Genomic DNA, 24,484 nt, shown 5'->3' on the forward strand with positions numbered 1-24,484 from the left:
TTATTTGAGACAGAGAGAATGAGAGAGACAGAGAGCACACGAGAGGGGGGAGGGTCAGAGGGAGAAGCAGGCTCCCTGCTCGACGCGGGACTCAATCCTGGGACTCCAGGATCATGACCTGAGCCGAAGGCAGTCGCTTAACCAACTGAGCCACCCAGGCGCCCTATAGTCAGATATTTTCAATGCACAAGCCCTACTTTATCAAAACAAGAAAAAATGTGTAAAGATTATGTCTTAGAAATAATTATGATTACCTTACATATTTTTGCCCCATAGCAGCTATATTTTAGAAAGAAAAAACAACCTTGTACAAGAAAAAGCAGCCCCTGTCTAAAGGTTCCCAGTGTACATGAATGTTGATCCATTCACTGACTGAGCCTCTTGTGGATAGAAAGTTTCTTTAGTCCACAAAGACGGCATCCTCCAAGCGAACGTTCCCGTGTACCACCAGCCCCACTGCCATCCAGGATTACTACAGTTTACAAAATGACAGGCTTGTTTGCAAGTGCTGCCAGAATCCAGCTTATTACACATGTATTTCCTTACCACATGGCAGGACCGTGTGAGTGAGCCAGCTAATGAGAGACCCAGGAAGAAAATGCATAACGCAGTGTCCAGAGTCACGTCAAGCAGGTGGTAAGGACCTGACACTTAGCTGCATCCCCTCGGTATCACTGTTGCCTTGGAGGCTTAAGGCTGAGATTTTGCATTTCCTGAATTTCTTCAGATTCCCAGCAGAATCCACCTGGCACCACAGCAGTGCCTCAGGGACTGGTTCAGTAATTCCCCAGGGCTTCCCAAAGCCCAGCCATCTGCCAATGTTCTTCACTCATTGCATATTTTACTTCCTATAGAATGGGAGCTACAAAATCATATCCCTCCTGGAACTATACGGAAGGCCTGGATCTTAGGTGGCGAAAATGGGCCCTGGATGAAACTTACGAGGGGAGAGATAACAACAGAGGATTTCTTGCAAGAATTTGGGAGACTTTGCTCTGACATTGTGAGTGATAAACACATTTGAATTTACATACTCTTTTTCCCAAATGGGTGGATGCCATACTCACTCATTAAGTTGATTAAGCTGCAAATAAAAAAGTAAAAACCTAATAATCTCTTGTAAGGTTTTTTGTGTTTTTTTTTAATATATCAAGTTTTTATTTATTTTGTTTGGTTTGGTCAGTTGGTTTTTTTCAAGTTTTTATTTAAATTTTAGTTGGTTAACGTACAGTGTAATATTAGTTTCAGGAGAATTTAGTGATTCATCACTTGCATATAACCCAGTGCTCATCACAAGTGCCCTCCTTAACACCCATTACCCATTTATGTTACAAGTTTTTAATGTATTTCTTCCATCCCCAGGTACTCAACTTTAGCTACATATATGAATATATAAAAGTATTCTTTACTAAGCTCCTCCATCAGCTGCTGTTCATCTGTAATAGGAGCTGTCTGCATAACGGCTTTGATTAGAAAGCTTATTTAAAGCAATAATAAGGGGTGCCTGGGTGGCACAGTAGGTTAAGCGTCCAGCTCTTGGTTTTGGCTCAGGTAATGATCTCAGGGTCCTGGGATCGAGCCCTGCATTGGGCTCCGTGCTCAGCGTGGAGTCTGCTTGAGATTCTCTCTCTCCCTCTGCCTCTGCCCCTCCTGCTCATGTTGTCTCTCTTCTCTCTCAAATAAATACATTTTTAAAGATTTTTTTTAATAAAAAAAAATAAAGCAATAATAATATTGAACCTTTTCTCTGTACTATGCATTGTTCTAAGTTCTTTTTTTTTTTTAAGATTTTATTTATTTGAGTGAGAGAGACAGAGATCATGAGAGCAAGCACTAGTGGGGAGGAGAGGGAGAAGCAGGCTCCCTGCCAAGCAGGGAGCCCGACACAGGGTTTGATCCCAGGACCCCGGAATCATGACCTGAGCTGAAGGCAACTATTTAACTGACTGAGCTACCCAGGTGCCCCTGTTCTAAGTTCTTTATTTACATTAACTCAAGTGTAAACTTCACAGTAATCCTACTAAAATATGATTTAAAATATAGTAAACAAAGTTCTGTGGATCCAGTGGTGGTAATGGTTGCACAATAACAAATGTACTTAATACCACCCAACTACACACTTAAAGTGGTTAAAATAGTAAATGTTTTGTTATGTATATTTTACTACAATTTCAAATATATATGTAAAACATTGTGCTAAATGAAAGAAAGAAGCTGGTCAAAAAAGACCACATACTGTATGATTCCATTTATATGAAATGCCCAGAATAGGGAAATCTATAGGAAAAGAAAGTAAATTACTGATTTTCTAGGACTGAGAGTACTGGGAAGTTGGGGGTAGGATGGGTAATGACTGCCAGTATATATGGGGTTTCTTTTCAGGGTGATGAAATGGTCTAAAATTGTTTGTGGTGATGGTCACACAACTTTGTGAACATATTAAAAACTGAATCATACAATTTATGGGTGAACTGTGCAGTATGTGAATTGTATTTCAATGAAGCTGTTCTACAATGTGTGTGTGTGTATGTGTGTGTGTGATCGTGTAAAATCGCAGACTTGCCTTTGCAGATTTTGAAATATGATGAGTTTTCAAAACCTGAGTAGGTTGAATTTAAAAATGAAAAATGGGTCCGAAACTGAAGTTCATAGTGGTGATGCTCAGGCAATAGAAAATCATTACATGTCTTCCGGATCATTAAGAATTAAATTAGATCTGCTTCATGTACTTTTGGGGTTGATACTTGTGAAGATTGCCAATCCATGAGTGAAATAAGGAATTCATTTAACTGGAATATTGATATAAATAGCTCCATTCCCTCACCAGAGGCACTCGAAGTCAGTCCTTACAACCCTGTACACAAAGTTCTGCACAAGGGCCGAAGGAGAATTCCTTTAGGTAGCAATATTTTCTCTGTTGGTGATAAGCGGTTCATCCTCCTTCTAATTATTGTTGGTACTCCTCTCCCCTCCCCACTTTTAGGCGAAGACTTCTGTACCTGTGGCCTCCTTTTTCTCTCTGCTGACCAGTGAGCAAGCGGCACAGCAGTTCCCAGTGATGACTGAGGCCATAACTCAAATTCGGGCAAAAGGCCTTCGGACTGCAGTCTTGAGCAATAATTTTTATCTCGCCAACGGGAAAAGCTTTTTGCCCCTGGACCGGAAACAGTTTGATGTGGTAAGCTTAAAGTGATCCAAACAATCAAAACAGAGTCTCTGTCCTTGCTTCCAGATGCATCATTAAACGCTGCCTTTTAGCAGGTCTTGAGTGAATGGGTTTTCTTATTCAGACGAACTTGACTTATTAGGTTTAGATATAACAGGATGAAAAGAGGACTTTTATTTTTTATTTTTTAAGATTTTATTTATTTATTTCACAGAGAGAGAGATAGCGAGAGCAGGAACACAAGCAGGGGGAGTGGGAGAGGGAGCAGGCTTCCCAATGAGCAGGGAGCCTGATATGGGGCTCAATCCCAGGACCCTGGGACCATGACCTGAGCCAAAGGCAGATGCTTAACAACTGAGCCACCCGGGCGCCCGAAAAGAGGACTTTAAAAAGGTTGCTGAGCTCTCAGCAAAGTCCAGTATTTCTGGGGCTTGATAACTGGTTGAAACCTCAGCTTTAGAGACTCTTTCACATTCTGAATTTGAACCTTATTCCTCACATAACACACAAATTTCCATTGGTCCTCACATCTTAAAGGGCCTGTTGACCTTTTCTCTTCAAAGACCAACCCTGTTGGGGCGCCTGGCTGGCTCAGTTGGAAGGGTGTGTGAATACTGATCCCAGAGTCATGAGTTCGAGCCCCATGTTGGGTGTAGAGATTAAATAAATATATTTTTTAGAGATTTTACTTATTTGTGGGGGGAAGAGAGCACAAGCAGGGGGTGTAGCAGGTGGAGGGAGAAGCAGGCTCCCTGCTGAGCAAGGAGTCCAATGTGGGACTCGATCCCAGGACACTGGGATCATGACCTGAGCTGAAGGCAGACACTTAACTGACTGAGCCACCCAGGCGTCCCTAAATAAATATTTTTAAAAAAGAAAAAAAGTGGGGGGGGGCACCTAGGTGACTCAGTTGGCTAAGCATCTGACTTGATTTTGGCTCAGGGTTGTGAGATCAAGCCCCTGCTTAGGATGATTCTCTCTCCCTCTCCCTTTGCCCCTCCCCCCTCAAAAAAAGAAAAAAAGACCAATGATGTTGCCCTCTATTCTGTGGCATTAATCCTGAGACCAGTGCTGTCTAACAAAACTTACTGCAGTAATGGAAATGCCCAGTATGGTTGCTACTGGTCACATAATGCACTTGAAGTGTGGATAGTATCACTGAAGAACTGAATTTTATTTCGTTTTTATTAGTTTAAATGTAAATAATCACATATGGCTGGTGGTTACTGTATTGGATAGCCCAGTGCTAAGACTATCCAACTACACTGAGAACATACTGAGATCTTCTGTGCCAAGAGGTTACTGTAGCTATAAAGGATTCCCCACTTCCCCAAGAGAAAATAGATTATCATCCTGGGGTAGGTAGGAATTAGTTATAGATGACCTGCTTAAACTTCAGTTAGAATATAAATTCTTACGGAGCAACGTTACTGTGTGGGGGGCGCTGGCTGGGCGTGAAGGGTTACTGTGTCAAATGTGACGGGCAATCCTGGCCCTCTGGAGAACGCACTTGCTATGTTTCAAGTGCTCAGTCACCACATGTGGCTAGCGGCTACTGTATTGGACAGCGCAGACACAGCACTGCCATCACTGCAGAAGGTTCTATTGGACAGTGCTATTTTAGAACATAAAATCTAGTAGAATTGACGGGTAGAAATTCAGAGCACAAAGGCTGGGGATTAACCTCCCAACCTAGTGCTGTTTTCACCTTCCACATCTTCCTTCCTTCTTGTAGAAAGCCCATCAGAGATAGAGTCCTCTCCCCTCTGGACACCTTGCCTGGCCCCCACCTGCTTTGATTGTTGGTTTCCCCGCAGTACACACACAGACATCTTCCAAGCTCCCTCCCCACGAGCATTTGGAACCTCAGCCAGATTCAGTCCTGTCTCTGCAACTTGCAAACCATGGACCGTGCTTTGCTGCCTTGAACCTCAGTTTCCTCATCTCTAATTCAGGAAGAGCAATTTCTTTGTTGTAGGGTAGCTGTGTGCACCCCACAGAGTAATGCATGCAAAGCTCCCTGCATGGTCCTGGCACGTGGCAGTTATTTTCAGAGATTCCTTCCATCCAGTGCAGCTATAGGAATGATATCTTCATCTGGACAACTGAAGCTGGTCAGGCTCACACTGAGCCCTCCAAATGAGGCTACAACTGAAAAGACCTATGAGCTTCTTGAAAAAAATGGACATGTTTATTTAGACTTCACAGGCTTTCTGGCATGTGCTTTCCAGCAGGTTTTCTGGTGGGTTTTCATATTTTAGGTCTGCAGGAGACCTGGAGTTTTAAAAATATTTCTTCAAGGCCAACGGTGTAGGTTTTTGTTCTCTAAAGCTCTAAGGCTATGTACAGATACACGTGCATGCGCGCACACACGTTTGATGGAATAGTGTGAGCAATCCTATAATCTCTGTCAACATTAGAGGCTGAACTCTTCAGTGTTATAGGAATCTGTCTCAGCTTAAAAAATTTTTTCATCTAATTTTTTAATTAAAAAATTACTACATTGTTTTTATTGTTAAAACCCACATAACATAAAATTTACCATAACTATTTTTTTTAAGATTTTATTTATTTGAGAGAGAGACAGAGATAGCGAGAGAGAGCACGAGTGGGGAGGAGAGGGAGAAGCAGACTCACCGCCGAGCAGGGAGCCCCACGTGGGGCTCGATCCCAGGACCCTGGGATCATTAACTGGGCCGAAGGCAGACGCTTAACCGACTGAGCCACCCAGGCGCCCCCATCATAACTATTTTTAAGTGTTCAGTTCAGTAGCATTAAGTATATTCACGTTGTTATGAAATAAATCTCCAGAACTTTTTCAAGTTGCAAAATAGAACAGAAGGAAAAGACCAGGGATCTTATCAAACTTAAATCTGAAGAATTTTTTCACTTCCCCAATGCAGTGACTCTCAGCGTAGTGGCTTCTGAGAGATGTCTGCTCATGAGAACTTGGCCCTGTCCCCTGGGTTCACCGCCCCCTCTCATCTGTCTCAGCCAGCACAGCCTCCCCTGCAGCACGGACCCTGGTCTGTATCTGAAACACCCTTTGCTATGCACTATTAATGTCTTCACTATAGGGAGCTTGTCTTTTTTAGCTCATTCAGGTGCATAAGTAGAGAGTCCAATGTATTCAGGACATTTATTTACCTGAAAGGGCAGCTCTCACCCAACCTTGAATAATGCAGTCTGGAGTAGAGGGAGGGGCCCCCAGGTTTGTCCTTGGTCTTGGAGAGTGTGAGTCTTTCCAGGACGGAGCAGGGATTGACATCTGTTCTCAGGGTAGACCAGAGGGTAGCGGGTCTAAGCCTCTGTGGCCATTTTAGGCCCACTTTCTAGGAGATTAAGCCCCGGGGACAGTGTGAGGACCTGCAGGGTTGCCTGGCACTGGAACAGCTTTTGCAGGGGGCTCCTGCACCCCCAGCAGCACCCCCACTCCCCCCAGTTCCGGATCACATACATGGTTGAAGCAAGGTTGTCAGGACACAAGGGAGCTCTTTGCATGAAAGGAATAGTGATTCTTTGCCACGAACAGTCTCTTTGGCATCGATCCTACGATGGGATTTATCTAAGCTGAGCATGGCTGTTTTGTGTTTTAACTTCTGAAATATGAACGTTAAGGTCATGTGTCTTTTGTAGTAGTAACCAGTGCCTTCTTTCTGAAAAAACGGTGAAGTACTTTTCCTAAGGCTGAAATGTGCAGCTCTTCTGTGTAGCCACAATATCTAACATTAGCGAAATGCTTTGTCATTTTGGAACTCACTCAACTTTCATTTAAAGTTCTCAACAACCACGACAATAGGTAAGATAGCTATTAGTATCCCCACATTACTGATGAGGATACCGTGTCTGAACCAGAACTCTGGTTTTCTGAGCTTGCCCCTAGGTAGTAATGCAGTATTTCCATATCCAACTTGAAAAAGCAGCAACATTTTACGTCGTAACACTCTTAAGTTACTTGTTATAACAAATCTCAACTGTCCTTATAGTATTCTTTTCAAAAACTATGGCAGTACGCATGTGGGAGCACCGCCTTTTAGAGCCACCTCTCATTCCTGTCCCTCGCTCAGGTCGTGGAATCCTGCCTAGAAGGTCTCTGTAAGCCAGACCCCAGGATCTACAAGCTGTGCTTGGAGCGGCTCGGCCTGCAGCCTTCTGAGTCCATTTTTCTGGACGATCTTGAACTGAATATAAAAGCAGCCGCCAGCCTTGGCATTCACACCATTCAGGTAATGGTCACAATTTTTTGAACCCCGGCTGTGCACCAGGCACTGGCCTAAGCATTTCTGTATAGTCCTGCTCACAATCATACTTGTGTTTAGTGGTTTTACCCCATGCTGCTGTAGTCTCATTTTTTTATTAATTAGGAAATTTATGTGACGAGCCACTCGCATTTTCAAAGGGAAGTAGGACAAACACGTACTAAGAAGGCAGTTTGAGAACAGAATTACACAAGGAGGGTGGCTGGCAGGCTTAAGACATTTGGGAGGGCAGTTAGGCTGTTCTAGTGATGCTGTTCTGGGTGGGGAGCCAGCAGCTAGCAGCCACACAGACCACCCGGGTCGTGGCTTTGAAGAGTGAGAAGCCACATGAAAGGAGACCTCTGACTGGCTTCCCATGTTCGCGTTTTCATGATGAGGCGGCTGATGGGCCGTCGGGACAGGGTGGCACAGCATTCTGCCCTCCTGGCGTGAAGGAGCATCATGGACTCTTAACTGACACTCTTCCAGCAGAGAGCGTTTAATGTGGTTAGGAATTAAATGGGAAGAGGAAGCTCATCCTACAGCTTCCTCGTTAGCTGAACATCCTGGCCTCCAAAGCCCTTGCTCAGAGACCTGACTTCTTGGTTATCTCCCCCTAAAGAACTACCCTTTTAGAGAACAGACAGGAGGCCAAGTCAGGGTTGACTGGTGATTGATGTTCAATATTCTCTTTGAAACCAGGTTGATGACCCAGAGACTGCCGTAAAGGAATTAGAAACCCTTTTGGGCTTTACATTGAGAATGGTTATTCCAAACACTAGCCCTGTGAGAAAGACAGTGGAGATTCCACGAGATTCCTTGGAGAAGTACCTCAAAGACTTACTGGGGACCCAAAGCACAGGTATTTACATGATTGTATTCTGCTGACTCTCTCAAGGCTCGGCTTTCAGTCTGGTTCTCCCTTTCAAACCCTGGTGGAATATGCTGGAGACAGAGGCTGTGTGGTGAGGAAAACAGCCATTGGGCTCAGTGGATCCGAGTGCAGCCTTCAGTCTTGCCTGGGAAAAAGCATTAACCCCAAAAGGTCACGCGCTCCCTCTTCCACCCGAGAGTGTGGTGTCGCAGGGATCCCCCCTGGGACCTGGAGCCGGTGGTGTGTGCCCAGGGATGCTGGACTGTGTCTAATTGTTTTGAGATGACAGCCTGGTTTGTGAAGGTGACTTAAGAAGCTGCCTGAGTTGACAATGGGACAAGTTGTCTCCATCTCTTCAGAGGTCCCTCTTTCATTCTTTGAATTTCAGCCTCAGAAAAACAGCTGCCTCGGGGGCTTTTGAAGACATTTCCACCTGGCGGTAAAGTCTTGCCTCCACCCGTTAAATCCTTGAAAAAGACTTTTTGTGTGGAGCTTCACAGCTCTGCTCTCCAGGGACTGGATTGTTCTTAGGGCCTCTTGTACCGCTGAGGGCCCTTTTGGAGCAGGCCAGCGAACTCAGGCCGACTCCCACGGCCTGCTCTCTGACCGTGTGAGACAAATCTATGTCCGTAGTTCAGTCTTGTTGTGAAGCTGAGGGTTAATTAGGATGTTCCTGGGCGGGAGCCATAGAGTTCAGCCCACTGGGGTGGGAGAGCGCGTCTTGGGAAAGCACTGTGGCTCGGGCTCTCGGCCTCTGCAGAAGCTCCTTTCAGCCGTCATGCCAGTGTCAGGCGTGCTTTGGCCCAGTACGGGCTGAGGGACACACAGGGGCACTTTTCATGCTCAGGCTTAAAGCATATTCCATTTGCATGAGGGGCTGCCACGACCGTGCTTGTGCCTGATAGACAGAAACAAAAAGCTTTTCTTCGCAGAACAGGAGTTGGCAAGAGGGACAAAAGTGGACACCTGTACAAAGTGAGAATGTGGTAGAAACGGAGTGGCCTTTGCCACACAGTAGAGGACCTGAGCTGAGGGGTATGCCTGGCACTCAGTCACTTCTGGTGCCGAGGAGGAGGTGCATCCCAAATCAGAATGTTCTGCATCCCAAATGTGGTACTCGTTAGAAAGCAGGAATGCCCAGCTCTGTCCTTCAGAACTGCTTTCGTTTTCTTGGTTTTCAAACTCGCAGGCCCATTGGAACTCCTCCAGTTTGATCATGGGCAGTCCAATCCAACCTACTACATCAGGCTCAGCAACCACCAGCTGGTTCTGAGGAGGAAACCCCCGGGGACACTCGTTCCATCCAGCCATGCAGTGGAGAGGGAGTTCAGGTAACTTCTCAGAGCTGGGGCACCCTCAACCCCCAGCCTCCGCAGCTCAGCCCCAAACTGACAAGTCCGTGCCCTGTCAGAGACCATGACACATTTAAATCTGCAAGTGTGAATTTCCAAAGTTATTTCCAATAAGAACATGTAACCTAATTTTATTCAGAAGTTTGTTTTCTCTTTTCTATACCTAAACCTCTAGAAAACCAGCCTTTTTTGGGAACCTCTGGGTGAAAAAAGGCATTTCGGAAATACTCATTAGTCTTACCCTTGAGTCTTAAAGACTTTAAGACCTTTAGTCTTATATTCAGTGGGGTTGAGGCCAAAACGAGTATGGCCACGAGGTGATAGTTGTTGAAACTGGGCGGTGGGCATGTGGGGTTTTTCATATGAACCTCTCTACGGAGGTATGTTTGAAATTTTCCATAATAAAATGTGTACAAGAATAAATGTATTACAACCCCTCCCGACCTCTTTGCAAATAGGAAAATTTAAACATAGTAGGTTGAAAAAAACCTAGCTCCAAACTCTTTGAGAATGAGATGAAAATTCTGGATGGGCTCCAGTGGGGGCGCCTACCGTCCTGGAAGCCTTTCTCTTCCTCTGCTCCCTTCTCCCTTCCAGCCCCGGATCCCCTGCAGAAGGAGTGTTGCAGAGTAGTAAGGGAAATATGATGTCATCTCTTGGCCCCTTCTTGTTCTCACTGTTTACTGTCTGTCCTTTGGACTTTTTAGTTCCTGGAATCTGACTTCTCCAAGTGTTGCAGGCACTGGTGACTGATGATTATGAAGCCTTAGGGGGTCATCAGAGGAGAAAACCTGTAGCTATTTCTGAGCATTTATATCTGTGCCCATGCAGGAGCAGGTCTGTATTTACAGGAAGGAAACCGTAGAAGTGTGAAGCCCCCCACTCTGTTCTTCTGCATCCTGCTTGTGAACGCTCTCTGATCATTCCCAGAGGCACTATGGAATTCTGGGGTGCTACAGTGACACTCCAAAAATCCAGGAATGCAGAGAATTTCCATTTTAGTAAAGGAATAAAATGTGCATTCGAAGATGAAATCTAATATGGTATCTGCTTGTAAAATGCCAAATGTAAATTTGAACAATTTGGGGAATTTTGGAAAATAGCATGACACACTTTATTAAAAACCTCAGAGTAGTCACACTTTTAGATCTAATAATTCCAGTTAGAGGAATCTTTCTTTAAAAAGTAATTCTCGGGGTGCCTGGGTGGCTCAGCCATTAGGTGTCTGCCTTCGGCTCGGGTCATGATCCCGGGGTCATGATCGAGCCCCTCATCGGGCTCCCTGCTCAGCAGGAGGCCTGCTTCTCCCTCTCCCACTCCCCCTGCTTGTGTTCCCTCTCTCGCTGTCTCTCTGTCAAATAAATAAATAAAATCTTTAAAAAAAAATTCTCAAATGGGAAAACAGCTTTATATATTAATACGGCCACCACAATGTTGTTTATAATAAAAAATTGGAAACACCCTAATGGTACAATAATCAGGAAGTGATTAAACCTTAGCATATCTACTTGTTGCAACAATGACAACAAAAGTAACAGCCGACATTTACTGAGTGTATAGTATGTGCCAGGCACTATAACAAATGCTTTGGATGCATTGTTAACCCAAAGCATTCTCACAACAACTCATGATATGTTACTGTTATGATCCCCATTTTACTGGAGAGGAAATCGAGGCTTAAAGACATTAAGCAACATCCCCCGGGATACACAACTAGCATGTGAGTGGCAGAGTTTGGCCTCACACCCTTGGGCAGTAGGATTCCACAGCCCAGCCTTAATGATTTGCTGTTACTGCAGCCAACAAAAGTACACTTAAATAACACAAAAATGTTAAAATTGTAATAAAGACAGATACAGACCACATATAGTACTATCCTAACTACATTTTGTATTTTTTTTAGTACTCCCTACACCCAACATGGGACTCAGACCCACAACCCCAAGATCACAAGTTGCACACTCCACCGACTGAGCTAGGAGGCTTCCCTATGTTTTGTTTTGTTTTGTTTTTTAAGATTTTATTTATTTGTTTGACAGAGAGACAGAGCACAAGCAGGGGGAGTGGCAGGCTGAGGGAGAAGCAGGCTCCTGGCTGAGCAGGGAGCCTGATGTGGGACTCGATCCCAGAACCCTGGGATCATGACCTGAGCCGAAGGCAGATGTCCAACCAACTGAGCCACCCAGGCTCCTCCCTTAACTATTTTTTTTTTTTTAAAGACTTCTGGGGGGGCGCCTGGGTGGCTCAGTTGGTTAAGCGACTGCCTTCGGCTCAGGTCATGATCCTGGAGTCCCGGGATCGAGTCCCACATCGGGCTCCCTGCTCGGCAGGGAGTCTGCTTCTCCCTCTGACCCTCTTCCCTCTCGTGCTCTCTGTCTCTCATTCTCTCTCTCTCAAATAAATAAATAAAATCTTAAAAAAAAAAAAAAAGGCTTCTGGGGGCGCCTGGGTGGCTCAGTCGTTAAGTGTCTGCCTTCGGCTTAGGTATGATCCCAGAGTCCTGGGATCGAGCCCCGTGTCGGGCTCCCTGTTCAGCAGGAATCCTGCTTCTCCCTCTCCCACTCCCCCTGCTTGTGTTCCCTCTCTCACTGTGTCTCTCTCTGTCAAATAAACAAATAAAATCTTTAAAAAAATAAGTAATTAAAATAAAATAAAAAGACTTCTGCACCGAAACAAAAATATTAGAAAGGAACACACCAAAATATTTACCATGTTGGGGTAGCATGTTACTGTTCTTCAGCTGCAAGTGACAGAAACCCACCTAGACTGACTGAAGTGTTTTGTTTTGTTTTTTAAAAGGAGAGGTAAAATGTATTGGCTTCATAATTTAAATCTTTCAGGCATGACTAGATCCAGGGGCCCAAATAATATTAGGACCCATTCATTCTCTTTCTCCCTCCATCTCTCCACTCCTTTTTCCTCTATAACCTTAGTGAATGTCCAGCATACCTCCTGAGATTGACTCACTGGGCCAATATGAACAATCGTCTGGGGTCAGGAGGATGCATTGTTCAGATTGGCCGAATCTGGGTCTTGTGCCCATCCTTGGAACCAGGGATTGGGTCAGTCCCACCCAAACCATGTGGACTGACAGTAGCTACAGAGAGCCGTTTCCCAAAGGAAAGCCCAGGGATTATTAGCAGAACATGAAGTAGGGAAAGGGACACCAGGCAGGCAAAAGCAGGAGCCAAATACTGGTGATATGACTGAGTAGTTACTTTTCTATTTAAAACATTTAAAAATTTCCTCCTTGGGGGCGCCTTGGGTGACTCAGTCAGTTAAGCATCTGACTCTTGATTTCTGCTCAGGTCATGATCTCAGGGTCATGAGATGGAGCCCCAAGTCAGGCTCCACGTTCAGCACGGAGTCTGCTTGGGATTCTTTCTGTCTCTCTCCCTCTGCCCCTTTCCCTGCTCTCTCTCATGCATGCTCTCTCTCAAATTAAAAAAATAAAATTTTAAAAAAGAAAAAAAAAAGAATGTCTCCTGTGGATAGCATATAGTTAGGTCTTGCTTTTCTATGCAGTATGACAATCTCTATCTCAATTAAAATGTTTAGTCTAATTAATGTAATGTAACTACTGATGTTTGAATTAGTTCTATAATTTTGCCATTTGTTTTTTGTTTTTCCCATCTGTTTTTTGTTTTTCTTGCCTATTTCGGGGTCAGTTGGATATTTTTTAGAATTCTGTTTTAATTTCTGCAAGTACTGATTTTAATTCAGAAAAATAGTTTCAAGAAAATCTCATCAATTCAGCCAGCATTGTTGCTCATTTCTCTTTGTTCCGGCAGGATAATGAAAGCCCTTGCCAATGCTGGAGTGCCTGTCCCCAAAGTTCTTGGCCTCTGTGAAGATTCAGGGTAATGTTCAGATTTATTTCTTTCATTACATATTCAAACTACAGAAGAGAAACGCCCATATAGTAGCTCAAATCCCAGTTTGTTAAAGTGAAGACAAATAAAATTTGGGTGAGAGAGAACAGAGATTTTATAGCAACCTCCCCTGGAAGTTCACAGAACTTTAAGTTATCCTGAAAGATAAAGAAATGCCTGCTTTTGTGAAAATTGGTAGAAAACATTTTTTTATCTTTTAAAAAATTTATATCCATCTAGTTTCATGTTGCTTGTTTTTGTTAATTTTTTATTGCGGTCCTTTTTTTTTTTAAGATTTTATTTATTTATTTGACAGAGAGAGCCAGCGAGAGAGAGAACACAAGCAGGGGGAGTGGGAGAGGCAGAAGCAGGCTTCCTGGAACCATGATCTGAGCCAAAGGCAGACACTTAATGACTGAGCCACCCAGGCGCCCCAGGATAAACAGTTTTAATGGTAGCCTTTTTAAAACAACTTTTTAGAACAGGAAACTGGTTTCTAGTAATGACTAAAGAATGGATTAATGACATTTTGGTGTGTCACCTTAATATTACAGGGTGGTATATGTGTCACTCACACTACCAGATAATGATAGAAATAACATCAATAAGAAGAAGGGATATTTATTGAAGCCTCATTGGAACCAGGCAGTCCATGTATATTTGCTCCCCTAATTCTTACAACATCCCTTTGAAGTTTTACAGATTAAAACAACAAAGCCCAGAGAGGGTTAGTAAGTCTCTCATGATCACACTGCTGGGAAGGGGCAGAGATGGGATTTAAACCTGGTTCTGTATGGCTCCGAAGTCCCCCTCTCAACATGCTGCTTTCCTCCATTATCACACTTAATCTCCATTCCCGTGGCTTCCACGAGTGGACCAAACAGAAGAGAAACATGCTGGCAAAAACGTATAGACAGGGCTGTGTGTGTGGATTGGTTTGGGGATGGGGTACTTCTAACCCTCTGTGCTGATGTATGAAGGAAAGGAAATGTCCAGCACTCTGGGTCTGAACTCCTTCCCCAGCACTTGGAGCAAACACATAGAAAGAGCAATGCTGGGGCACCTGAGTGGCCCAGTCTGTTGAGCGGCTGGCTCTTTGCAGCTCAGGTCATGATCTCAGGGTCCTGGGATTGAGCCCCACGTTGGGCTCCACACTCAGTGAGGAGTCTGCTTGAGGATTCTCTCTCTCTCTCTCTCCCTCTGCCCCTCCTCCTTCTCTCTCATGTGCACACGCTCTCTAAAATAAATAATCTTAAAAAAAAAAAAGCAATGCCATAACTAACAGCCTGCCATATTATGAGCTGGACCACTGAAACCCCCTGTCTGTGTCCTTCCCAGGGTCATTGGCACTCCCTTCTATGTGATGGAATACTGCCCAGGCCTCATCTACAGAGACCCCTTTCTGCCAGGCTTGGAGCCCAGCCAGAGGCGGGCCATATACACTGCCATGAACAGAGTCTTGTGCAAAATTCACAGTGTGGACCTCAAGGCTGCAGGCCTAGAAGACTATGGGAAACACGGTGAGCAAGAGGCCATTTGTCTTTTGTGCTGATGAGTTCCTCATTGGTGCCCCTGTTTTCAGGATTTGCATCATGGCAGGGTGTTAATGCACCTAGCGTTTGCTAAATGTGAGGTGGGCTTCTTAGCCCCCTACTTGGAAATCTAGTTTCATTTTAATGGAGGTATCATTTACCTAGATATATTATCCTTGGATATGTCCCTTCACAGCCTACAGAATCTCTCTTCCCTGCAACTTTGATCTTGCTGGACCATTTCAGTCTTTATTTTTTCTGGTACTGGCCAAGAGTATTTAAGATACCTTCTTCTGTTTTTTACTCTTTCCCCTAAATATTCTTTCAACAGGGGATAGACTTTTAAAATGCCATTATGCCAAGGTATTTTGTTTGTAGAGTTTTGTTTCTGCTTGTTTTTTTACTGAGAGTTCCAGTTGTTCTTCATCCTCATTGTTAGTGTCAGTTCTTTCTTTCTTTCTTTCTTTCTTTCTTTCTTTCTTTCTTTCTTTCTTTCTTTCTTTCTTTCTTTCTTTCTTTCTTTCTTCCTTCCTTCCTTCCTTCCTTCCTTCCTTCCTTCCTTCCTTCCTTCCTTCCTTCCTTCCTTCCTTTCTTTCTTTCTTTCTTTCTCTTTCTTTCTTTCTTTCTAAGTCAGGTGTACTGAAGTGTAGCAGTCTATAAATGTGACAGACACACACAATTTTAAAACCACAGTCACCAGTTGTCTCCATGCACAAACTTTAGCATGAGCCAAAGAATTTAACTTTTTCTGCCCTGCAAAGCTCAAGAGTATTTGACTCTTGACCAGTATGTATTCTTGGCTATAGTCAAAAAGAATCCCCCAGCTAAGCTGTGTTTTTTTTTCTCTGCTTTTAACCAAAATGTGTTTTCCGTAGGACCACATCAGAGGCTGTAGTATGTCTCCTGTGTACATCACCTTCCTGCCATTTCTGCCAAGTCACCTAAAGCCCCACCTCTCCACAGGCACATTAGCTGAGTCCCCACAAGTAATCAGTTTGAAACACTTTGCTACCACAGAGAAAGCTTGCTGACTTCCCAGCCCAAACTGAGGGGGTTCTCCCCATCCCTTTAAGTACAGCCAGATCCATGCCATCCCCCCCTCCATATTCTAACCTGTTGACTAGAGATACCAACTCTAGTAGTAACCTCCACCTCATTTGGAAATAAAAACTTATTTGTTGTTTATCTGAAATTCACATTTAACTGGGTATCCTGTATTTTATCTGGCAGACCTAGTCACCAGTAAAAAGGCCAGTAGGCAAAGACAACACATGTTGTCCATATTGATCCATTGTTTCAAGATGGAAAGAGCACTGGAGCAGAAGTTGGATGCTAATTTGTCAGGGACCTTGGGCAAGTCACCTTACTTTGTCATCGTTTTCTCAATAGTAAAGGTTGGGTTAAAAAAACTGTCCTTTGCTGCCATGGCTACCCCAGTGCTTTGAATGAAGATGAAGCCTCAGGCAGATGCAGTGATGGGCAGTGTGACATCCTGTCCTGGAGAGACAACAGCTTATGGAAGTCCCTCCCATGTGCTGTCTGAGTGGATCCTTTGCCTTTTATTTTTAAAGTAGACTGTTTTGATGCTCTTTCCACTGACCTCTTAGGACAAAGAGGCAGAGCAGAAATCTGATGTGATTTCATGTGACCCAAGGGCCACTGGCCGTGTTTTGAGCCTAATAGCATACAGCAGCTTCATCATGCTTCACGTTCACTGATCCAGCTACAGAGGCATCAGATCTTCCTTTTCAAGAAACCTGCAATTTCCCTGGTGGTGTCAGGAATCCAGCTGCTGGGCAGGGCATTGGCTATAAATAGCTACTACCTTTGTGCAAAGGGTGGCATATTTAAATAAATTTACATATTCAGATACATTTAAATATTTGCTTGCACAAGTGAATATCTCCAAGAAACTGGTCACATGGGTTGCCTTTGGGTAAGAAGAGCTGAGTGGCTGGGCAGAGGGTGGGAGAAAGACTACTGTACATCCTTCTGTCACTTTATGCCAAGCCATGGGAATGTATTATCTATTCAAGAGTACACATTTACATTTATTAAAAAAAAAGAGAGAGACTGCACACAAACATGATTTCTAATTAAGAGGGACTTTTGACAAAGATCCTTTAGGTACAGTCCAGTTACCATAAAGAACCTTTCTACCACCAATGACCTGCAGGGAGCACATAATCCTCTTTTCTTATCCCAGAGGGGCAGTCTGCTGGAGGAAGGATGTTTCGGTGCCTTGGTGGGCCTGATAAGAGGAGACCAGTGGCCAACAGAGCCAGAGACACAGGGGCAGCTGTGTCTGTTTCCCGTGAGAAAGGAATGTGTGCAGCGCTAGTTGGTGTGTTCGGGGTGGAAGGTCCCAAATCCATATAGATTTTCCTGAAAGGCTCCTTTCCCAAAGGCTCAACTCCTGTGTATGGTTGTTTTTTTTTTAAAGATTTCTTTATTTTGACAGAGAGAGAGAGAGTGTGCATGTGTGCATGTGAGCTGGGGGAGGGGCAGAGGGAGACAGAATCCTTAAGCGGACTCCTCACTGACCGTGGATCTCCAGGCAAGGCTCGATCCCACGACCCTGAGATCATGACCTAAGTCAAAACCAGGAGTCATACATTTAACCAACTGAGCCACCCAGGCTCCCTGGCTCAGCTCCTGTGGTTTTTGGATTTGACTTACTATTATAATAATTCTCAAACTTACAGAAATGTGAAATAGTACAATGAATAACCATATATGCCCACTACTATATGGTTAACTTTTGCCATATTCGCTTCTCTCTTTCCCTCTCCCTCTGTTTCTCTCTCTCTTTAAATATATATATGTGTTTAAATATATAATAATATATATATGTATTTAACAATAATATATATTTAACAAAGTTGTAGAGACCCTAACACTTGACTCCTAAATACTTCAGTAGGCACTTCCTAAAAATAAGGACATTCCCCCATACCATTATTGCATCCAAGAAAATTTACAATTTTCTCTGAATATCTAAAACCCAGTCCATATTCAGATCCATTTCATCAGTTATCCTGTTATATCTTTTTAAAAAAAGATTTATTTATTTATTTTAGAGAGAGAGAGTGAGAGAGAGTGGTGGGGAGGGGCAGAGGGAGAGAATCTCAAGTAGACTCCACGCTGAGCGTGGAGCCTGATGTGGGGCTTAATCTCAGGATCCTGAGATCATGACCTGAGCCAAAATCAAGAGTCAGATGCTTAACTGACTGAGCCACCCAGGTGCCCCTCCCCTTATATCTTTTATAAATGAATTTTTTCCCCCGATAAATCAGGATCTGATCAATGAATCTAGAACAGTCCCTGCACGACCTGTTTTTTTCAATGAATTTTTTAACAGACCAAGTCAGTTGTTTGTATATTTGTCTTGATTATTTCCTATGGTTTCATTTACTTCTGTCTTCTGTTTCCTATAATTCTGAAAACTAGAAATTACGTCTAAAGGCTTGATTTGTTTTGGATTACATTCCTGTGGACTTTGACCTCCACTTCTCATGGCCCAACTAGATCTTGCAAAGGACAGGTGTCTAGACATTCTAGCTGTGCAGTGGACTCCACAGAAGGAGCTTGATCTCTCTAATCTTGTCTTCAAACCCTTCAGCCTCTGGGGCCCATTTTTCTCTCAGCTGAGGGATGGAGGCTTGGCTTAGAGCCAGGGAGCTGACACGTTTATTAATTATATTAACAGTGACAATAATTGTCAGTTGACAATAATCAGGACATAATGGCCGCCATTCATTGAGCGGCTGTCTGTGCAGCTCAGTATTTGGCCTGTTACGTATGGATTTTGGTTAGCCTTCACAACAGTCCTATGGAATTTAGGTGTCAGTACATTCATACAAAAGAAGCAAGGGAGGCTCGGAGAGGTTAAATCAACTGAAGACCCTGGCTGAGCTGAGTTGACTTCAGAACTTCTTCCAGTGTCCCGTCCCAGATATAACTCAAAAGTTTCTCAATCGTGGTATCTCTTGGGTTTCTTAGCAAACAACTGAATAATGATACAAATGCTCATGTAGTACTTACTACATGCCAGGAACATCTCCAGGGGCTTTACATATTTTATCCTCCCAACAACTCTCTGAGGAGCATCTCATTGATGAAGAAAAACCGAGGTACAGAGATGTTAAGTGACCTGTCAGAGATCACAAAGATAGAGAATGGCAGAACTGGGAATCACACCCAGGCAGTTTGGTCCCAGAGTCCATGCGTTTAGCCAACCACTGTTGTTCAGCCAAAACGGGATTTCTTAAAGGCTGCTAGGAAGCTTGTAGGAAGTCTGAGAGGGCCAGGGATCAGGTTTTCGGGCCTTGTGGCTGGGAACAACACCCGCATCACACTGATCCAGCCATGGTGGCGGGAGCATCCTGTGAGAAACTCATAGGTCATCAGAAGAGCATTATCAGGGCTTTCACTGTTTTGGTTACTTTTCTGGAACCTTTGGAGGATGTTAGAGTGGCATACCTGTTTGAATTCTCTTTCCCTCAGGGGACTATATTCCACGGCAGGTGCAAACCTGGATTCAGCAGTATCGAGCCTCAGAAACCAGCACCATCCCCGCGATGGAGAGGCTTATCCAGTGGCTGCCCCACCATCTTCCCAGGCGACAGAATACGACGGTGGTGCATGGGGACTTCAGGTAGGCACGACTATGAGGAGGGGTGAATATCTAGATGTGAAAAATGATGGCCAGGGCAGTTGAAGAGGAAATTAAGCAGCTGGCCTGAGCCCAATTTACAGTTGAGGAGGATTCCCTTTACAAAGGATCTACGTGTGCATGACCTTCTAAGGCAGGGTCTCTCCACCTTGGCCTGTTGACATTTGGGGCCAGATAATTCGTTATGACTGGGGGCTGTCCTATTGCCCCCAGGTCTGAAAGTGCACACAGGTGCTCCAGCTACTATGACCACATAAAAATCTCCCAAATCACACGGCTGCAAACGACGACAGAAGTTGTTCTGCTCATGAATCTGCGGTCTGGGGACAGGATCCCCTGTTTCAGCTGGGGTGGCTGTCAGGCTGGGCACTGGGATCTCCTGGAGGGTTGCTCCTGTGCCTGGCCCTGGGGCAGAGAAGACTGAACAGCTGGGCTCCTTGGGCCTCTCTCTGTCTCTTTGTGGTCCCCACATGGTCTCTCCAGCATAGCAGCTTCTGGGTGTCTGGACTGCTTCCCTGGGGGCTCAGAGCTGCAAAGGTATGTGTTCCAAGAGAGCGCTGTTTGGGAGCTGATGCCCTTTTCTGAGCGAGGCTCTGGAGTCACTTAGCATCACTTCCACCTGTGTTATAATTGTTAGAAGCCAACTGCTTCAAGCAGCAAAGACTTAGACTCTCCTTTTGTGGAAGGAGTGTCCAAGAGCTTGCAGACCTGTTTTAAACCCATCACAGGGAAGGAGGGATTACCAGAACCCAGAGAGGATCGCTATGTGGAGAGGGCTGGCTCCCTGACCAAAACTGGCCCCTGGGAGAGCAATACAGCGTCCCTCAGCCATCTGCCCCCTTCCCCGTCTCCTGCTGGTGTCCTCATTGGCTGAGCCCACTGGAGCCAGAGGGCAGGGGAGCTCGTGGACAGGGGCACCGAGGGGCTAAGAGGGTGCGGAGTGCATTTGGAGGGGCAAAGGGAAGACACCCAGCACAGAACACGCCCCAGTGCTCAGTTTTCCTTAGAGCTGTCTCTTCATTCTTTCTGTGGCTTATTCAGGTTGGACAACCTGCTGTTCCATCCAGAGAAGGCTGAGGTACTTGCTGTCCTTGACTGGGAGCTCTCTACCTTAGGTGACCCCCTTGCGGACGTGGCCTTCAGCTGCCTGGCTCACTACCTGCCATCCAGTGTTCCCGGTTCCCTGCTGCGAGGTAGGAACTGCTCAGGGGCAAGAGGAGGGAACGAGGCAGCTCCATTCTCAAAACACCCGAGGCACAAAGGTAGCAGTGATGGCTGTTGGTGTGGGCGCATGAAATTGAGGTCCTGGTGGTTTGGGTGGAAAATGTACTTGGAGTGCATTCCTGTCAGTGCGGGGAGATGGTAGGGTGTATTTTAAGTGAGAAGGATGTGTGCACAGACCCCTCTTATGTTTTTACACAACTAATTTCTATTTAATTTTCTAAATTAAAAATACAAGTTTATTTTAAAATGTTGGAGCCAACAGATAACAAAAGGAAAAGTTAAAGTCGTGGATAGACCCAGACATAACCATTGCCAACATTTTCATCTTTCTGTGTGCGTACATTTGTTTAAATGAAAATGCGATTCTATGATTTTGTGGCCTGCCTTTTCTCAATTATGTAATTTGGACATGCTTTCATGCCATTAAGTATTTTATCTACAGCATCATTTTTAATCATGGAATAGGATTTTAGTGAATAGAATTAACTTAAGACATTTGATTATATTTGGATATTTAATTTGTTTCTGATTTCTTTTATATTACTTCCCCCAACCCTCACAAAAAAGGCAGTGAACATCTTTGTAGGAATAACTTCGCCTATATTATAAGGTATACTCCTGGACAAAGTCCTAGGAACAAAATGTGTTACATGCTTCTAAGCCATGAGAAGGTTACAAATGAAGCAAATCAGTAAAAATGTTTATTTGTTGTAATTATTTTTTTCATAATTTGGCAGGATCTTTTTTTTTTTAAAGTAGGCTCCACGCCCAGCATGGAGCCCAGTGTGGGTCTTGAACTCATGACCCTGAGGTCAAGACCTAAGCTGAGATCAAGAGTTGGATGCTTAACCAACTGAGCCATCCAGGTGCCCCAGGATCAGGATTTTACTTTCAGTACCATTTTTTATCAAATGGCTGATGGAAAATAATATGCATCCACCCTGAACTATAGTCCAGATGGAAATGGAGGCCTCTTATTCCTTCCTTTACTGCCAATTTATTTTTTTTTAAAGATTTTATTTATTCATGAGAGAGAGAGAGAGCAAGAGAACATGAGCAAGGGGGGAGGGGCAGAGGGAGAGGGAGAAGCAGACGCCCCGCTGAGCAGGGAGCCCACGCGGGACTCAATCCCAGGATGCTGGGATCATGACCTGAGCTGAAGGCAGACGCTTAACCAACTGAGCCACCCAGGCACCCTGCCTTTACTGCCAATTTGTAGTCTGTAACTTTTGAGGGCCAATTTGTGAATAGCTTCAAGCCGGGATCCCAGCCTTATGAGGGCAGAAGAGCTGCTGAAATAAGGAGTTGAGCCTGTGAACTAGCTGTGAAGCTCATTGCCAAGGGAGGAAATGATTTTCATAATTTAGATCCCTGTGGCCACAGGGGGGTGGGGAGGTCAGTGACTGCCCGCCCAAAGATGGCTCTGTCTGTCGCCTCAGGTTTGCGTGACTGTGATTTCACTCAGCTGGGCATCCCTACCGCAGAGGAGTATTTCAGGATGTACTGCCATCACTCGGAGATCCCTCCCCCTGAGGACTGGAACTTTTACATGGCTTTCTCCTTTTTCCGCATGGCTGCAACCCTGCAAGGAGTCTACAAGCGCTCACTCCCAGGTAATGCTGCCTCAGGGTCGGAATCACAGCCACGTGGCTTCTCCCCCTAGGAACCCTCCTGTGGTCACAGAGGCTTTGGAGGGACCAGTTTGCCAGAATTCTACAAGATTCAGTTAATTCAACCATCTGTCATTAATGGCACATATATATATTCTTTAAAACATTTAAACTTTTAAAAGTTATTTTTAAGAGTTATTTATTCATTAGAGAGAGCGAGCGAGCATGTGCAAGTGGAGGGAAGGGCAGAGGGAGAGAGAGAATCTCAAGCAGAATCCCCACTGAGCACAGAGCCCAACTTGAGGCTCAAGCTCACGACCCATGAGATCATGACCTGAACCTAAATCACAAGTCAGAAGCTCAACCGACAGAGCCACCCACATGCCCAAACTTTTAAAAAAGTATTAACATAACATACAAAAAAATTAAAGTAAAAACCTACATAAGAATTAAATCATAAAGAAGAATACAAAATTATTTTCCTGTCTTCTCAGTATCATTTCTTAAAGATAAATACTATCGTTAATGGGCCCCCCATTTTTTTCTGTGTATCTATCTTATCTCTAAGGTTTTTTTAAAGATTTTATGTATGTATGTATGTATGTATGTATGTATTTATTTATTTATTTGCCAGGGAGAGAGAGAGCACAAGCAGGGGGAGCAGGAGAGGGAGAAGAGGGAGAAGCAGGCTCCCGTCACAGCAAGGAGCCTGATGCTGGGCTCCATCTCAGGACTGTGGGATCATGCATGACCTGAGCCAAAGGCAGATGCTTAACCAACTGAGCCACCCAGGCGTCCCTCTCTCTCTCTAAGTTTTACAAAAATGTGATCAGCCTACATGCATTTTTTGTACCTTGATTTAAAAATTTTTTATGCTTAAGAATTCCTATGAAATATTTGTGTATGTATACATATAGGATATGATGTGTGTACGTATAGGATATACACATATATATGATTATCATATATATACTTTACAACAATATAAGATACATTCCTTGGTTTTTTTGGACTTAACAATATTTCATAGAGACCTTTCCACATGAGTATGTGCAGATATCCACCATTCTTTTTGATTTCTATAGTATGTTCCATTGTATGGATGTAGCGTAATTTATTTAACCCATTCTCCTAATGACGTATTTTTGGATTGTTTGCACATTTTTGCAATCACAAATGGTGGTTGGTGAACATCCTTTTTCATACGTGTGAATATACCTGAAGGATAAATTCCCAGAATTAGAATTGCTAAGTTAAACCATGTACATTTAAAAATTTTGTAATGTCGCCAAATTGCCCAGTAAGAGGATTGCTGAAGGAGAAAAAAGATTATGTTTTCTTAGATGGTGCTTCTCCATACATGGGAAAATGCTTTATTGAACTAGCTGGGAGTTAGTTCTACATTATATCTTGTTCATCTGAACTTCTGGGAAGAAAAGTTAAGTGTCAACAGTGAGTCGGATATGTATATATAAATGAACGTTATCACCTACAGAGTGTTTACATATATATATACACACACACATATGTATATATATGAGAGTATGGCACAATCTTACTGGTTTTAATTCTAGATCTTATAGGATAGCAAATGAAATAATCTCTCTCCTAAATCAGTTAAGAAGATAGAAGGCAGGGGCGCCTGGGTGGCTCAGTCCGTTAAGCGGCTGCTTTCGGCTCAGGTCATGATCCTGGGGTCTTGGGATCGAGCCCCACATCCGGCTCCCTGCTCAGCGGAGAGCCTGTTTCTCCCTCTCCATCTGCCTGTCACTCTGCCTACTTGTGCTCTCTCTCTGTCAAATAAATAAATAAAATCTTTAAAAAAAAAAAAAAAAAAGAAGATAGAAGGCAGATTACAGTTTGCTTCCTATGTAGAAAGGAAGACGGGCAGAAAGAAAGCACATAGAACCTGCCAGAAAGTCCTAGAAATGGTGGCTATCC

At 44.1% G+C, this 24,484-nt stretch overlaps 2 protein-coding genes across 9 annotated transcripts in view; one reads left to right on the top strand and one right to left on the bottom strand.

Moving 5' to 3' along the window:
- The window catches only part of BRAP (BRCA1 associated protein), a 101,540-nt gene that overhangs the window by 39,291 nt on the left and 37,765 nt on the right, over window positions 1–24,484 (bottom strand). The gene's annotated exons all lie outside the window — the stretch shown is intronic.
- Window positions 1–24,484, top strand: part of ACAD10 (acyl-CoA dehydrogenase family member 10) — a 38,340-nt gene that overhangs the window by 8,371 nt on the left and 5,485 nt on the right. The window contains exons 3-12 of one of the 3 annotated variants that reach the window (XM_045887634.3): window positions 855–1,003; window positions 2,984–3,178; window positions 7,234–7,392; window positions 8,107–8,266; window positions 9,468–9,609; window positions 13,422–13,490; window positions 14,841–15,022; window positions 19,541–19,691; window positions 20,751–20,902; window positions 22,373–22,546. In XM_045887634.3, coding sequence (XP_045743590.1) covers window positions 855–1,003; window positions 2,984–3,178; window positions 7,234–7,392; window positions 8,107–8,266; window positions 9,468–9,609; window positions 13,422–13,490; window positions 14,841–15,022; window positions 19,541–19,691; window positions 20,751–20,902; window positions 22,373–22,546 — 1,533 coding nt within the window. The remainder of the gene's footprint in view (window positions 1–854; window positions 1,004–2,983; window positions 3,179–7,233; window positions 7,393–8,106; window positions 8,267–9,467; window positions 9,610–13,421; window positions 13,491–14,840; window positions 15,023–19,540; window positions 19,692–20,750; window positions 20,903–22,372; window positions 22,547–24,484) is intronic. The other 2 variants (XM_064578388.1, XM_045887635.3) reach the window with 2 other exon arrangements.

This window comes from Mirounga angustirostris, unplaced genomic scaffold (genome assembly GCF_029215605.1).
Source record: "Mirounga angustirostris isolate CCGP_5_RB_7025 unplaced genomic scaffold, mMirAng1.0.hap1 SCAF_14, whole genome shotgun sequence".
Lineage (NCBI taxonomy): Eukaryota > Metazoa > Chordata > Mammalia > Carnivora > Phocidae > Mirounga > Mirounga angustirostris.